Source organism: Panicum virgatum, chromosome 2K (genome assembly GCF_016808335.1).
Source record: "Panicum virgatum strain AP13 chromosome 2K, P.virgatum_v5, whole genome shotgun sequence".
Classification (NCBI taxonomy): Eukaryota; Viridiplantae; Streptophyta; class Magnoliopsida; order Poales; family Poaceae; genus Panicum; species Panicum virgatum.
The window spans coordinates 9,772,161-9,789,955 of NC_053137.1; the positions used below are offsets into that span (position 1 = coordinate 9,772,161).

Consider the following 17,795-nt stretch of genomic DNA (forward strand, 5'->3'; position numbering starts at 1 on the left):
ACGTACGTACGTTCCGCTAGAAAGCGATCCAATAATTGCGCATCTCTTTCCCTTGCTACTCAATAATAAGTGCGCAACACTTTCCCTTCTCGCTCCCTGCATCGCTACAGCACTCAGCTCCCCGTACTCTATCTGCTAATCCTGGAACCCCAAATTCTTCAGAAGTTGCTCTAGTGTATATCGAAGATCAAAGACTGGCGGTGAGCGGAGCTGGCGCACGGTCGCAGGACAAAGGAATAGGAGAGCGCGTACGGCGGCGGGTCGAGGCGGCGAGGGCAAGCGGTAAGTCGAGCAGCAAGCCAAAATCACTGGCTCTCTGACTGTTGTCCTCGCCATCTGTTGCTCACGGACTGCGCTCCGGCCAGGTAACCATTTCTCTGCTGCCATTCGGTTCCAGATCTGATCCCTTCGTCCCTCTCCCATTTTCTCTGCTGCTCGCAAGCCTCTTTGCATGCTTCCATCATATATATGCTTCCTTCCGAACACACTAACCGGTCCATGATAGTTAATTAGTACTTAGTAGACCCCCTGTCAACTTCTTCACGAACACAGTGAAGAGCTCAGCTCTGTAAAATGATACATGTTCGACCCTGTTGAACCCAGCGCACCACTGCTTACTTCGTTTCTTTTAACAAAAGAAGGCTCTGTGCAAACAGGAATGGACAGTAGAGCTTCTACCTTTGATGATTACAGGAAGCAGCTTCAGATGGTGCTTGAGGATCCTAGTGAATCACCTGTACCTGTGTCACTGGATTTTTTGAAAGACATCACAGATGGTTTTTCTTCTGATCGACTAATCGGCAGGGGTGGGTTTGGAGAGGTGTACAGGGTAAAATCATTTCTTCTTTTCCACCAGTATTTTCAATTTCTTATTACAGGAATTCACTTTCAGATGTAAGCAGCTGGTAATGATGAAAGGCTCACGTACCATGTTCTTCAGGGAATTCTTGGGAGGGGCAAGTTTATTGCTATCAAGAAGCTTTATGCTGAACATGTGGTTACTGATCACAAATACCAAGCTGAGCTCGATTCTCTATTGAGGATACGGCACCAAAATATAGTGCTACTTATTGGTTACTGTTCCGAGACAAAGTTGCAAGTGGTGTCACGAAACGGGGAACATATTATGGCAGAAGTACGTGAACGTTTGCTCTGCTTTGAGTACATAGGCAACGGAAGTCTTCGTGACTATGTTCCTGATCTCCATATATTTAAGAAAGAAGGTATATACAGTCCATAGATCATCCTTACTTTCTTTACATAATTTATCAATTTATTAGAATATGAGTATGCGCAACCGCACTGTCAATCAGTAAGCCATATTAGAGTTCGGAAAAATATACACCCAATTGGCTGTAAGCACCACCTCACTCACGCAAAACCTTGAACTAATGTTAACCGATACTTTATTGTCTTTTGCTTCCTTGGCAAAAGGGGGATGATTCCAGCACCACCTTGATCTATGTATGCTAGCTTAGAAAATAAATAATCTCCACGTTTGGAAATAGTAGGCATATTTTGTTTAGTTAGGACATAACTTTGATCGTGATTACATTGTTAATGTCATTTGTATGATACAAAATCATATCACAAGTGAATTAGTTGAAACGATTAAAAAGCGTGTCTAATTCCGTGTCATGTTGTGACGATTTAGCGTGTTAAAACATGTGTTTAGAAACCTCTTAACAGTTAACACTGAAAGAGTGTTAAATATTGTGAGATTTGGACGCATCCTCGAAATCGTGTAAAAAACATATTTATGTTCCGGTGTAGATCGCGTGCGTTAAAAAAAATGTAGCTGCGAGGGGTTTTCGGGTAGTTTTGCGTTGTCTTGTTATTTTAATGGCTATTCCGATTGACAAGGAGCTCACTTCAACCGGTCCGCCAATCAGCCAAAATAATCGTGCCGACTTCAAGTAGAATTAAATGAAGAATTGCTTAAAAGTTTCTCCTACTATGATGCCTTGTTTCTGAGGATAAATTTTGAATGATTGGATTCCTTGTATTTGAAGGATGGAGGGAGTAGACATTAGTTTATTTGGTGCCACTTAGGACAGTTTGATGACATGACAACGAGATAAAAACAGTATCTCCATTGAGATACAACTTGAATCATTTAAAAAAAGAGATACAGCTTGGACAGAAAAACCGAGTTTGGAAACTGCGCCCATGTCCATGCCCATGTTTTGGGCCCATTGTTGATACAATACTAACTAATTCACATGTGTTTCTGTAAAAAAATCAACACCATGATACCATGCATTGCAGCGGTAGTATCATGCATGCTCTCATCATACGGCATGATATCTTTAGACAATGTTGGAAGTGGTAGGCCCAAGCCCCTGTTGACCAATCTGATGCCATTAGTTTTGTATTACAAGATCATGTACTATTAATAAAGAATAAAGAAATTTGTTAGTAAAGGCTTGTCTTAATGAAATGAAATTCACCAACTCGTTTCAGACGGAGTGTACATAATTGTTTCACCCCACCCACGTGCACAAAGTGGGCCCAAAATGCTACACAAAGTGTGATCATTTGAATATTTTCTGATCATCTATATATTTGTTCACAGATGATCAAGATCTTCCTGGCTGGGATAAGAGATACGCAATAATGGAAGGGATCTGTAGAGGTTTAGATTTCCTTCATGAGGAATGCAAACTTACTCATATGGACCTTAAACCTGAAAACATACTGTTGGATGGCAATATGGTTCCAAAAATTACGGATTTTGGTTTGTCTAGGCTCAAGGATGCAGAAAAGTCTCAAATTGTCACTCAGACGCTTACCGGAACACTGTAAGCAACGCCTAATATGCAACAACACACCAATGTCATTTCTTCTATCTTCATTATCATATTATTATTATATATCCTTGAAGTGTTTAATAACATTCAAGTTGGGCTGCAGCGGATACATGCCACCAGAATACCTACTCCAGGGCCAAATATCACATCAGACGGATATATACAGCTTGGGTGTTATAATGTGCGAGATAATCACAGGCGAAAAGATGCCCTTTGTCTGGAGTAGTGCCACGAGTAGGAAATTCACAGAGAGTAAGAGCGACTAAGCAAAAGCCACTGCATGCATGTATATATATACCAGCCATCATTATATATATATATATATATATATATATATATATATATATATATATATATATATATATATATATATATATATATATATCTCACCTATGCAAAAGTGCAGGAGCTTGCAGAAGATGGATGGAAATATTTGACAAGTCACTGAATGACGCGTCGCTAAAGGAAACATATATCAAACAAGTAAAACAGCTGCTGGACATAGCCCTAAACTGCGTGGACCACGACAGGATGAAAAGGCCTAGTTCATCGAAAATACTTGAAGCGGTTTTTAATCAGAATCCATCAAGCTTGTGTGAATTAAATAGCAATTATGGACAGGTATAACCTCTCTCTTGATCCTCATGCCGCGAGCTCTCGCCAAACATTATGTGCGGAAGAACATGCCTAAATAATAATAATAATAATAATAATAATAATAAAATAAGAGAAATTTTACCATTATTGAGAAAAATAGGAGCCATCGATCTGATAAAATCGTACAGTGGTGAAGGTAGAAAGTATCCAGAAGTACTTATGGTAAAGTACCCGGTACTTCTAAAATGTAGGACCAAGTACCAAAAATGGTGGGACCAAGTACTGATTTAATTTAATTTTTATAGATCAACGGTTAGAAAAAAAATTCAACTTCTATCACCTTATGAATTTGTTATCAGCTGACTTGTTGGCCCTCTTCTTGACGACGGCAGGTTAGCGAGCTCCTCACCGTGCATCCACTGCAGCTCGATTTCTCTTCGCCTGACACAAAAGAGCCAAATTGCAGCTCGTGCTCGCTGCATTTAACCAACAACATGGATATACCTGTGGCCTTCAGGCTCCTACCGTCGTCTGAGACTCTATCGGCGCATTATTTCTGGCTGCGATCTGGCGTGGTGCCGCCCAAGTGCAGGTACACACTCGCTGTCATAATGCGTCCACAGCGAAATCCAACCTTCGGCAACGACGACTTTTTTACACTCGAGAGCACCAAAGCGAGGGTAGTTCACGGCCTACGGTTCGTCAACGACCCAGAAGAAATATTTAAGAGAGCGACAGAAAGGAGCTTTAAGGTGCACGAGGTGAAATTAGCTTTTGTCTGTGCACGTACTGAGGTGAGTTGAGCTCTCTTTCGCACGGAATGAATGAATGGGTACAAAGTTAATTTCCATTGCATACGGGTGAGATCAGGATGGGTAAGGACTGTGGATAATAATTATTGTGTGTAAATAAGAGTGGATTTGTGCATATCCTTCCGGTGGCAGGCCTATGCATATGTACAGGCTAGCTAGGGGTGCCAATGGGTGACCGTTAGAGGCTAGCAACAAGTAGATGACCGGACTCTATTTTAAAATATTTTTTATTTCACAGCTGCCAATAGGTCCCGATTTAAAACCAGAGCTGACCCAACGAGTTTCCTGGGACGGACAAGACATGAAGCCTGGACTCGTGGTGCGTGATTTTCATTAATTAGATTGTCTATTTGATTCCATTCCAGAAACATATGTTACTTTTTTTTTTGGCCTACTCTGGTTTGATTTTTTTTTTCATTCTATATCAGGTGATACCAGGGAATAGGGACGACAACCATCGTATTTTAAATCATTTGGAGATGTGTGTAGTGCATCCAACAGAGCCATGGTGAGTGGAATGTTTTTCTTTTGGGAGAAGCCAAATTTCAAGCATTTTTTTGCTTTTGCTCGCATAATAATAGGCGTTCAATCTAGCTTAACTGTGTGCTGCACATATACCATGCGTGCGCGTGTGTGGTGTATAAATTTCTGAGTGCATGTATATGTCCCCTTATACCTCCTCCATTATTCAAATATAAATTTAAAAAATAAACTAATTTGTTGCCATAAACATCATGTTATAAAGAATGGAGTAGTAATACTTTAATAAAAAAAAGCGGAGCTAGATTTTTATTAGAGATGTGTTACAGGGCGTACCTTTTCTATTTTGGTAAGGTACCGGGAGGTACATTTCCTATTTTGGTATGAGTCCCACCTATTTTGGTACCGATCGAGTCCTTTTTCTAGGTACCTCTTATATCTCAGCCATCGGTTTCAACTTGATGGACGATCCTCATTTGTTTCAACGACGATATTGTAGGATAAATTACGTGATGTAGTCTACATGCTTAGCTTTAGTTACGTGATGTTGTCTACATGCTTATTACCTTTAAGTGTAACAAATTTATACTTGTGATACACAGGATCTTTAGGAAAGAAGACCCTTACGAGTACAAATTTGTTGTATGGAACTATAATAGGCTGGTAAGTCTCATAGTTAATATTCCTTTCTTGAACAAGGAGACAACATTATTGATCATTTGAGATTAATATTACAATATTAAGCAACCCTACCCACAACGGGAAGCTGCACGCCACACCGAGCAATGAGGTGGTGTGTTTCACCCATAGCTCGTATGATACACATTTTCATTCTCTTTATACTGCCAGAGTAAATGAAAGAGAATCCCGCTCAATACAGCCGGAAGTAACTATGTCATAAGCACGTGACAGTCATGAGATTTTAGGTTTGTGATTTTTTTCTCCGTCATATTTATTATTCCCTTTATATTTGACGATAACCCAGACGGGACCTTGATACCGCTCAGGCACTCTCAACGCAAGCTTTCTTTTCTTCTTTGCTAAGAGTGTAGCTAGCACGACTTAAGCATTGACGTTCTTTAGCTCTCTTTTCTAGTTGAAGGCCAACTTGTTCTTCCATATGTTTCAGGTCCTGTCGTGCTTCTAGCATATTTATTGTCTTCCGGTACATGCCTAGGAAGCTTAGTAGGTTCACATAAAGATTCTTCGTGAGGTGCTTCATGTCAATTGTTTTACGTACCTATAAGAATTCACAATATGGTACGTCCCAAAATATAGACTTCTTCAAGATGGGTCTCTCTTTCCGTTTTTACTTGGATTAAGTTGGCTACCAGGTCCCTTTCCAAAGACTACTTTGAGATCCTTTATCATACCAAATACGTGCTTACCATTACAGTGCATAGGCTTACTACAGTGGTTTGCCTCCTCTTTGAAAGGATTGCCTTTATTTCTTACAAGATGTTTGATAGGAAGAAATCCACGATGGCTCACACACAACTTTTCTACAGTTATTCAAATATATGTTGTCATTATCATCTAAATAGTGATTGCAGGCCCTAGATCCCTTGTTTGTCTATTATTAAAGGTTACTAAAGTAGGCCAATCATTGATGATTACGAACAACAATGCTCATAGGGTAATATTCTCTTCTTTATGCTCATCGCACACACGTACACATTTTTCGTGCCACAACAGTAAAAGTTCTTATGGGAACTAGTATGCTCGATCTTCCATAAGGTGAGGGTAACTCTCGATTTAGTGGAGATTTGACACAAACGATCCGTCTTCCGATCAACACGACCCGAACCCTGCAATCGTAGCACCTCTTTTCTTCTCGTTATCAATTGTGCACTTCCCGATATACCTCACTTTGAAGGTTATCCCCTAGATACGAACCAAGAACACAGGCAAGAGCAAGGAAGAAGACAACTCAATTTGCCGAGAACCTTGAATAAGCACTCAAAGTTGTGGTTTTTTGAAACCCATGAACATCGAACTATTCGTTTACTGTCATGCTTCTAGTGTATTTTTTTTGTCTTCCCGCCTGTACGTGCCTAGGGAGCTTAGTAGGTTCACACAAAGATTCTTTGTGAGGTGCATCATGTCAATTGTGTTATGTACCTCTAAGAATTCCTAATATGGTACGTCCCAAAATATAGACTTCTTCTTCCAGATGGGTCTCGTTCCATTTTCACTCAGAAAAGGTTGGCTACCAGGTCCCTTTCCAAAGACTACTTTGAGATCCTTTATCATACCAAATACGTGCTTACCATTATGAAAGTTATCGGGTGCTCTAGCCTAAGAGGGGGAGGGGGTGAATTAGGCACTCTAAAACCTAAACCTATGGCTCCAACTAGTTTGCACAAAAACTTAAACTAAAACAAGCTATCTAGATGTGCAACTTAAACTAAAACAAACTAAAACAAACTCGTTCCTCTTTGTTTGCCTCAACCACATCGAGAAAATAATGCTCAGCATTGAACATCCATTGTCGGAATGCCGGTTCATCTATATTGTATGTATGAGAAAGTGAATATATCAGTGGGTTGGCTTCTCACCACTGCACCAGGCCTGCCCTTCAAAATGTTGTAATATCAAAATGTGTTTTAAATATGTGATATATCTAATGTGACTAAATTAATTTTTGTATGTTCAAATTTTGATACTACCAAATTTTTTATAATCACATTCTTTGCATATTCACATTTTGATATAAACTCAGTTGAATATATTCACATTCACTTCTTTTTTACACTCAAATTTTGATATAACGACATTTAATAGCCTCATTTTAACATATTCACATTTTTTATAATCATAATCGCATTTTGATTAATTATAACCACATTTTGATATTTTCAAATTTTGATATATTCTCATTTTTTATGTACAAATTTTGATATGATACCATTTTAATATATTCTCTATAATCGTTTTGGGTCAACTACTTCTAGTAAGCAACATCTACATCTACAATATATCAAGAAAATTAGAGTTTGAGTGCTGTTTCTTTAAAAAAAACATTCTCTCAAATCCAATAAACTTCAAATTTCTCTATTTCTTAAGCAAGAAATAAGGCATACTAACAATGAAAAGGTGAGAGAATGAAGTTGCTAACCTTTAGAACACTCGGGATGAATGAAACTAACCCAAAATAGTGGAAGAAATGTCCGCATGCCATGAACAGAAGCTCGATCTTTTCATGACTCAGGCAAGGGGAGAAGAATTGGTTTTATCACTAGAGATGTTAGTCCTCATTGTTGGCTCCAACCAGAACTAAAAATATATACCGGGACTAACTCCCCAAGACCCCAAGTGTCCCTAGTCGTTAGCACGAGAACTAATGTTGACATTAGTCATAAGCCCAACATCAGCTAGGACTAACGTCCTAGACTGATGTGTGCTTTTCCAAATAGTGACGTATCCTTCGATATTCATCTCACTCACTTTGTAAGGATCAGGTGCTCTAGCCTAAGAGGGGGAGGGGGTGAATTAGGCACTCTAAAAAACTTAGACCTATAGCTCCAACTAGTTTGCACAAAACTTAAACTAAAACAAGCTATCTAGATGTGCAACTATGGTTGTTCTAGTGTGAAACCCCTATCCCAAAAGAATTTAGCAACCTATAGCCTTTCCTATCAAGAAACTACTCTAAGAAAGTAAAGGCATACAAATTGCTAGTATGAAATGCGGAAGCTTAATGAGCGGGATAGGAGATAGCAAACTCTTGATGCGGGTGTTTATCCCGTGGTTCGCTTAGCCACAAAGGCACACCTACATCCACGTTGTTGTAGCACTCACTAAGAGTATTGCTACTCGGTCACCAAGTCACCTTGGCCTCGGGTTCCACTAAGGAGCTTCTCCACAAAGGATGGGGGTCTCCACGTCCCCCGCACAAAGTGTCGTCGCCGCTCCACACCAAGTCGGAGGGTCGATGACGTTGCCGGCGAGCTTCACAGCTCCAAGGGGCCGGCACACCAAGCTCTTCTTTTGGTTCACTAGAGAACCACAGCACAAGGGCTCAAGGCCTTGCAATCTCACTCACTAAGAGCTAATCCTTTACACAACACTCTCAAAGTGTGCTAAGGGCTAAGGATATGAACACTAAGCTCTTGGATGGCTTGGAGTGGTTCTTGGGTGTGTATGTGACTTCCTTGAACTCCAGCAATCTTCAAATGGCCGGGGGATGCCATATATATAGGCCTCCAAGTCGTGGAGCCGTTGCTCCAACGGGCAGCAAAAATCTGCGTACCATCAGATGAACCGATGCCTCTGCCTGGGGTGGTGTCGGTTCATCCGGTCACTCTAAGCAACTGAAGTAGCCGTTGGCTTCACTGACACAGTTGCAACGACTCCAGGGATCATCGGTTAGACCGATGCTTAGGGCGTCGGTTCAACCGGTCACACACAACAACTGGACTAGCCGTTGGGCCTCCCTCTTCTGCTGACGTCAATGCACCGATGCTATGCTCCGATGCCTCGCCGGTTCAACCGGTGCTGAAGACTTGGCTCCTGCGCGCTTGACATCGTCTCTGGAACATGGTACGTTGAATGCACCGATGCCTATCTTGAAGCTGTCGGTTCAACCGGTGCTTCACTTGATCTTTACATGATCTCCAGAGGCGTACAGGCTTGTGCCAATAGCCAGGCCGTCGGATCATCCGACAACCATCGGATGCACCGATGCCTATAGCATCGGTTCTTCCGGTGCTTCTGATTTTAATAGAACTCGTCCAATTCAGCGTTTCTTTGAGTTCTTTCTTCGTGTTTTGCTTTGCATGGCCTTTTTACTTCATCCCTGGGATCTAGAAATGTTCACTTAACAATACCATTTGTCCCATTGATTGCGTTGTCATTCGATCACCAAAATCACTCGAAACGGCATAAATGGTGCCATGTTCGTTACAATCTCCCCCCTTTTGGTGATTGATGACAACACAATCAAAGCAAGCATAATATTTGCAAAATTTTTTTTGACAAATTTAATCACTTGATATTAATTGAAACCAATTGAAACCACTTAAACTTGCTTGGATGCTTACCACCATCCAATGATGGCTTGGTCTCCCCCTAAAACCATGATTTCCCCCTTTGTTCCTCCCCCTATCTTGCTACTTCTCCCTCATGACTTGATTCACTTAGGTATTTCTCCCCCTTTGGGATATACTTCTTCTCCTTGAGAAAATACCTTGCTTTGTTCCACATTTTTCCCCCTTTGGAATCAAATCACATAAAAGGTCTTACTCCTAAAAAGGTCTTGCAAAACAATATAGCTCAAGAGAAGATTAGTAGCATAGGGAGTTAGTTCCATGACTCATGATCCAATTGTATGATATCAATGAGATACCAATTGAAAATTTTCACTATGCTGGATCACAAAATCACGAAACTAGCATGACATGAGCTAAGCCCTCCATAAGTATGTGCACAAAAAGATAATGTGAAAATCAAGTGCACAACTAGATGTTATAACTAGAGAGCTTAGATCATATCATGCACGGAGGTAGCTCTAAAAAATATAAGGAATTGACAATGATATCAATTGAATGAATTTAGAACCTTGCATACCTCTGGGGGGGTACTTTGTTTACCTTGTATGTACCAATTGAAAGTGACTCTTGTGTTCATGGTACACATATGAAATACATACCTCATGAAGTCCATGTACCATGAAGGGTAACTTTGTGTAGCTTTCTACACACTTATCAAACCATATAGATTGCTCATGGGTTAGAATCATGACACAAGCAACCCACCATATAAAACACTAGGAGATACAAAACATGCAAACAACCTAGCAAAAAACAATGGAGCTATATGATGCTTGAATTGAAATTTTGCTACCATTACCTTATGGGAGACTTGGGCAACGAATGTCCAAGTTGTGAGATTAGCTTGTTTTGGCTTGACCCTTCACTTCAACTTGTAAGTTAAGCCTCCAAATCCCCCAAAATCATTCTTGGGCTTCAAGTCTCCTTTGGAACCCACACCATTTGAGGCCCCTTCATATTGGTTATGACATTCTTGGGCAGCCAAATGGAGTAATTCCAACTCCTTTCTTGATTCCCAACCTTGTGAGCAACCACCTTGCCATTGGTTTTCTTCTTGATCACATAGGAGGTGCAATTGCTTTTGTTCCTCCGGTTGGGCTTGGTGTAGATGAGAGAACTCTTGATTGTAAGATTCTTCTTGTTCTTCTCATCCGAAAGCTTCTTCCTTGGTTGAGGGCACTTGTTGGACTTGAAGCCTTATTTGTGGCACTTTGAGCAAGTCATGGTGGACCCCTTCTCAAGCTTCTTCACCATGTCTTCACGGTTATCTTGAGAAGGTTGGACATTGCTCTCTATGCTTTTGCCCTTCAATCTATACAAGTCCTCCATGAGCCTTTCCACTTCTTGCTTGAGCTCATCATTCTCCTTGGAAATGAGATCATCACATGATTCTACAACAACATTCTCATTGTATTTCTCATCGCAAGGGTTGGAGCAAGATTCATCAAATAAATCAATGCAAGAAGTTGAAGCATCTACCCTAGAAATAGAAATTGCAAAAGGGATAGTTTGCTTCTTTTCCAAAGAGTCATTAGTATCATTAATGCTCTAAAATTTTAATTTGAGCTCTTCATGCTCCTTGCTAAGCAATTTGAATTTGCACATCAAATCTTCAAAATTTGTAGCAAGAGAAGCATTTAGATCTTTGAGAGCACTAAGGTTTTTTATTTCTTTTGATTGCTTCTTAATGACTTTTTGGTGCTCAGGAACAAGGTCAAGAAGTTCATCAATTGAAGGAGAATCGGAGTCATCATCACTTAAATCTCTATCCATACCTTTGGCCATAAGGCAAGTGTTTGATGATGATCCGATGCGGGTGGTGAATTTCTTGTTTGATTCATCACTTGAACTAGCACTTGTTTCTTCACCACCGCTAACCCATTCACCAAATATGCCAAATGATTCATACTTGGGCTTCTTCTCCTTCTTTTACTTGTTCTTCTTGAACTTCTTCTCAACCTTCATAAGTTGATGGTGAGGCCCATCTTTGAGGAAGACCACATACCCCATGAAGTTGATTTCCTTCAAGCATTTGTTCATCTTCTTTACTTGCTTGTAAAGGTAGGGGTTCATTGGCTCTTGATCATCACTTGAGGAGCTTTGGCATGCTTCCTCTTCTTCCTCTTAACTTGAGCTACCTTTGATGGCCATCTTCTTCAACTTTTTGACTTAATTGCATGCAAGTGCACTATGTGTTGGTGAAGAAGGTGGCGCTCTTGGCTTGATATCATGACGTAGCTCATGGGCGATCACTTTGTTGAGGACTTGATTTGGTGTCATTGTGTTGATATCTTTCTCATATAGAATTGTGGTCACCAAATCATAGTCCAGCCTTCGGAGTGAGTGATGGATCTTGCGAATGAGTTCCAAATCTTCAATTTTCTTCACATCTAAAGAGTTAATCTCATTCACAAGAATATTCAACGTGAGTACATAGTTTCGGCATTTTCATGATCAAGTTACTTGAAGCTATTAAGTTTATCAATGAGAACATGATATCTTTCATTTGTAACATCTTTTGTTCTTTCATGGTTCTCACTAATAGTTTTCCATAAAACTTTAGCATTTTCGCAAGCAAACACACGGTTGAACACATTTTCACCAAGAGAGTTTAAAATAGCACACTTGGTTATGTCATCATATTGCTTCTCTTGTTGACTATTACTTTTAGTTCCTTCTCTCGTTACTCTCCAAATATTTAGGCCTTTTGCTTGGAGGTGTGATTACATCAAAATCTTCCATCGTTGGAAGCCCGTGCCATCAAAATGTAGAGGAGGCCTTAGAGAATCCATCCATTCCTTTAAAAGAGATAATTCACTAGGCGGTGAAGCCTAACCGATCAAGTGAGCCGGTAAACACAAATTGCCAATGGAATTGGCTTTCTTTGTGAAAGAAGTGAGTCCCGGCTCTGATACGACTTGTAAGGATCGGGTGCTCTAGCCTAAGAGGGGGAGGGGGTGAATTAGGCACTCTAAAAAACTTAGACCTATAGCTCCAACTATTTTGCACAAAACTTAAACTAAAACAAGCTATCTAGATGTGCAACTATGGTTGTTCTAGTGTGAAACTCCTATCCCAAAAGAGTTTAGCAACCTATAGCCTTTCCTATCAAGAAACTACTCTAAGAAAGTAAAGGCATACAAATTGCTAGTATGAAATGCGGAAGCTTAATGAGCGGGATAGGAGATAGCAAACTCTTGATGCGGGTGTTTATCCCGTGGTTCGCTTAGCCACAAAGGCACACCTACATCCACGTTGTTGTAGCACTCACTAAGAGTATTGCTACTCGGTCACCAAGTCACCTTGGCCCCGGGTTCCACTAAGGAGCTTCTCCACAAAGGATGGGGGTCTCCACGTCCCCCGCACAAAGTGTCGTCGCCGCTCCACACCAAGTCGGAGGGTCGATGACGTTGCCGGCGAGCTTCACAGCTCCAAGGGGCCGGCGCACCAAGCTCTTCTTTTGGTTCACTAGAGAACCACAGCACAAGGGCTCAAGGCCTTGCAATCTCACTCACTAAGAGCTAATCCTTTACACAACACTCTCAAAGTGTGCTAAGGGCTAAGAATATGAACACTAAGCTCTTGGATGGTTGGAGTGGTTCTTGGGTGTGTATGTGACTTCCTTGAACTCCAGCAGTCTTCAAATGGCCGGGGGATGCCATATATATAGGCCTCCAAGTCATAGAGCCGTTGCTCCAACGGTCAGCAAAAATCTGCGTACCATCGGATGAACCGATGCCTCTGCCTGGGGTGGTGTCGGTTCATCCGGTCACTCTAAGCAACTGAAGTAGCCGTTGGCTTCACTGACACAGTTGCGGCGACTTCAGTGACCATCGGTTAGACCGATGCTTAGGGCGTCGGTTCAACCGGTCACACACAGCAACTGGACTAGCCGTTGGGCCTCCCTCTTCTGCTGACGTCAATGCACCGATGCTATGCTCCGATGCCTCACAGGTTCAACCGGTGCTGAAGACTTGGCTCCTGCACGCTTGACATCATCTCTGGAACATGGTACGTTGAATGCACCGATGCCTATCTTGAAGCTGTCGGTTCAACCGGTGCTTCACTTGATCTTTATATGATCTCCAGAGGCGTACAGACTTGTGCCAATAGCCAGGCCGTCGGATCATCCGACAACCATCGGATGCACCGATGCCTATAGCATCGGTTCTTCCGGTGCTACTGATTTTAGTAGAACTCGTCCAATTCAGCATTTCTTTGAGTTCTTTCTTCGTGTTTTGCTTTGCATGGCCTTTTTACTTCATCCCTGTGATTTAGAAATGTTCACTTAACAATACCATTAGTCCCATTGATTGCGTTGTCATTTGATCATCAAAATCACTCGAAATGGCATAAATAGTGCCATGTTCGTTACACACTTTTACTGCTTGGATTTTAAAATCCAGCAACTGACCACCAAGGTCCTTAATTTCTTCTAGCAAAAAGCAGAGGGCAGATCGGCCGGCATGTCCTGTGTCCTTCAATCACTGTTGCAAACCCATTCAGTGGTCCAAATTCACTCCTCTACAGGCGATCGCTTCCACTTACTCCGCGAAGCTGGCATGAAAGACACGTCAGGCGATTGTGTTTGCCCGCCTGAAAAACAGTCTAGGACCCGCACGTCAGTGGCATGAAAGGCCCGCGTGTTGTGTTTGCCCGAAAAGGCACCGTCTATATATATTGGATGCTTGTTAACAGATTGAAATAAAAAATGGAAAGCTATATGGCATACATCTTTGCGCAGGAGGTGGTGCAGTTCCATCTTGCCAAAAAAGAACAACGACTCAATTGGAGAATCACGGATGACAATACATCGCCATATTATGTTGATGGTCTATTCCTACCAGGGCGACCAAAGTTTGTTTCACAAAAAAGATGGATTTTGGTCGGGCTTGAAGATAGAAATTATTACAGACAAGAAGTTGGTTACATATATGTGTACAATTATATTGCAGTGCAGAATTTTAAGGGATCCAAAACATATCTAGTATCAAAAATAAAGAGTTTTAAGGCCCATGACAACGGCAGTGTATTTCTGGACGTCCATCCATCTAGGCCTTATGTGCTGTCGTTATCGGTAATTTCTGATGGTTATGATTCCGGGAAGTTAAAGCCAGTAGGGAAGAGCATTATTAAGCTGTGGGACTGGGAGAATGGCTGGGATTGTGTTAAGACATTTAACATGGAAGAAGCCGTTACAGGAGGAGCTCAATTCAACCCAAAGGACCAGGATACTTTTGGTACGATTTCCAAAAATGGTGTTGTAAAGGTACATGAATTTTATGTTACTTCATCACGAGGGGTTTGCATATTGCAGGCTGCCTGTGTTAATAGCATATGGAGAATTAATGTACTTGTGTTGAAATTATAGGTATGGAATATTGATTCTCCAGAATGTACTTATACATTTACCACGACAGGAGCAAGGTGTTTTGATTTCTTTAGTACTCAAGGTGGAAAGCAATACTTGGTCATTGCTGAGGATGGAAAGTATACGGTATGTAAGGCATCTTTATTAATTTGGGAAGGAACTGTCTGGTCATTCACTGAACATTAATGTCGTCTGTACGAAATATTGCCGCAATGACTTTTGTTTCCCCTGATGAGTCAGATATGGGACTACAATAGCGGGACACTTGTTGAAACTCTCAAAGGGAACATGGGTACTGTTTATTCCCATCCTGAGCTTCCGGTACTAATTACAGGATCAGACGGCAGCAGCCGCAGCGGCGTCGCCGCCGGAAGTGTTCTCCTATGGAGCTCCAGTACATTCAGGTGTGCATCTAGTATATATTCTAGCTTTAATTTCGTCGCTACCGATATATAGTAACAAGCTTAATTACATTGCACCCGTAATTTATAACCTTGTTAGCCTAATCGATCATCTTAGAGGAGGAAGTGTGGTTTGGTCGCGCGGCTTGGCCATGCTGAACCGTGTGCCCTGATGCCTCATGTGTACGCGCGCGAATCAAGAGTAGTTCGGTAAAACAAATAGAATTTCACCTCCTTCAGATCTGTTGGCGTTCAGTAATATCAATACCAATGTTCCTTGAAGCTCTTGGCATTTTTGTGCCTTCTGGCTCTAACCATGCAAATAAGGAGGGCAATCGAAAGGCGTATATATAGGAAGAGAAACAAAGACCCTACCTATATTTTGGATTAAAATAATACTTGTATATTTGGAATTGAAAGGGACGCAGAGAGCAAAAGTAGACATGAGAATGAAATTTCTTTTCTTTCTTTTGAGCGACGCCTAAAGTAGCCATTAGTTGGCTCAAAAGTAAGCATATTCTGAGAACAATTAGCTTTCCTTGTCTTTTGCACCAATGCAACAGTGCTTTTAAGTTCCCTCGTGCAGAGCTATGGAAGAATGTTCATTAATCTACTTGGTCAATAACTTATGCCAACATGATGAGGAACCAATGCCTTTTGAACTATTTATTAGAATAAATACTTATACCTAATAAAGATTCTTTAACTGTGAAAGTGGGAACAATATAGGCTCTGTTTGGTTCATAGCCTAACCATACCTAGCCACAAGTGCGGCTGCCGCACATGCTTTAGGCATCCGTTTGGTTAGTATCCAGCAGTTAGGCGTGCCGCACAAGCGCAGTTCTTTCTCCCATTGTTTTTGTCGCCTAAGCATGCCTAATGTGCGGCGAACAATTTGCTCGCCGCACATGCGGCGCGGCCGCTGCTCTGGCTCGGCGAGCTGCGGCGGCAGCCAAACAGACCCATAATGTTTTAATTAGTTAGTTTGCTGTGTCTGGGCGTGCAATACCATGGTATCTGACTGGCAAGATGAGTGGGTAAACTCATCTAGTAGATGAAATTTGTCAATAACTTCTACATAAAGACATTATTAATGCGATGTTCTTCGCTTACATTATGATGAAGCCATACTTTCATTGCAATTTGTGCTTCGTACTCTTTTCAGTCTTGTGGGCGTACTGAACTTTGATCTTGGAAGCATACTAGGAGTAGCTGGAGTGAAGGGATCAGGAAGGTATGTTCCTAAAAGGGTATATATCCGGCTGAGAATCTGGATGCGTTTGTTTCTCTGTGCAAGCTCAGCATGTACTCCCTCCGTTCCAAAATGTAGGTCATTTTAGCTTTTTTAGATTCATAGTGTTTGCTATGCACCTAGATATAACATATATCTAGATACACAGCAAAATATATGAATCTAGAAAATCTAGAAAAGTCAAAACGACCTACATTTTGGAACGGATGGAGTATTTGTTTACTGTTTCCTTTTGTTCTGTGTCAAACATGTGAAATACAGAATATGTCAATTGTTGCAGGATCGTAATCAACCATCAGCATGGAATTGCAGTTGCTGAGATTGGCCATATGCTAGAAAATGAAAGACCACATGAGTCAGAGGGAAACGAGATTGAGTAAAGATAAAGATGAAGCAAAGCCAGTTGGTATTAATTTTTTGTTTGCTTTAATTACATAATTTCAGCGCAGCGTTCATCTACTGCATTACTACTCCGTAGTCTCATGTCCCATGTTGGGGTTGAAACAGTTGATTAAGATTTGAGTGAGACTATATATTCTGTTGGTAAGTTGAGTTATGCATGTGTAATATACCGTATGCTGTCATTGATGTTCTAAAAGTCAGAGTGTGCTTGATAAAGTAACAAATCCGAATCTTTTTTTTAAATGTTAGTTAGCTATCTAAGTTCCTATGCATTGCTACGGCAATGGAGCCCAATTCTCCTCTATTTGCCTTCTCATGCATTCTGGTACCTCTCAAATTCTTGAGAAGCTGCTATGTATAGTATATATCGCAGATCCAAAGGGGTGAAACCTTGCCGTGTCAATGAGCGGCTGCGTCGACCTAGCGCACGGATGCACGACACGTGATAATATGCGCGGAGGGGTGGCGCACGTCTCGAGGAAGTGAGGCCACCGAAGGCGAGCATAGAGGTGAGCCAACCTATACAAGATCGCCAGTATACGCCGTTTATCGCGCATAGTCGCGCACAGACAGAGGCCGGAGGGTCACGCACACGCGCTCCTGCAAGGTGCAGCTCCCT

The 17,795-nt window shown here is 41.4% G+C and overlaps 1 protein-coding gene across 3 annotated transcripts; it reads left to right on the forward strand.

The window, feature by feature from the left end:
- Window positions 1-66: 66 nt before the first annotated feature.
- LOC120665685 lies at window positions 67-17,419 on the forward strand. 3 transcript variants are annotated; one of them, XM_039945315.1, is made up of 15 exons: window positions 67-365; window positions 657-829; window positions 941-1,223; window positions 2,576-2,801; window positions 2,914-3,062; window positions 3,217-3,431; window positions 3,800-4,201; window positions 4,458-4,538; window positions 4,648-4,727; window positions 5,302-5,362; window positions 14,495-15,019; window positions 15,122-15,247; window positions 15,362-15,525; window positions 16,688-16,756; window positions 17,055-17,419. In XM_039945315.1, the coding sequence occupies exons 2-15, from the start codon at window positions 659-661 to the stop codon at window positions 17,152-17,154; spliced, it is 2,652 nt and encodes an 883-aa protein (XP_039801249.1). In that variant the 5' UTR covers window positions 67-365; window positions 657-658; the 3' UTR covers window positions 17,155-17,419. The 3 variants fall into 3 exon arrangements, 2 of the variants coding, with proteins under 2 accessions (XP_039801249.1, XP_039801262.1); XR_005671281.1 differs by having other exon boundaries at window positions 68-365; window positions 15,456-15,525; XM_039945328.1 differs by lacking the exon at window positions 67-365 and having other exon boundaries at window positions 657-806; window positions 893-1,223.
- The last annotated feature ends 376 nt before the right edge of the window (window positions 17,420-17,795 follow it).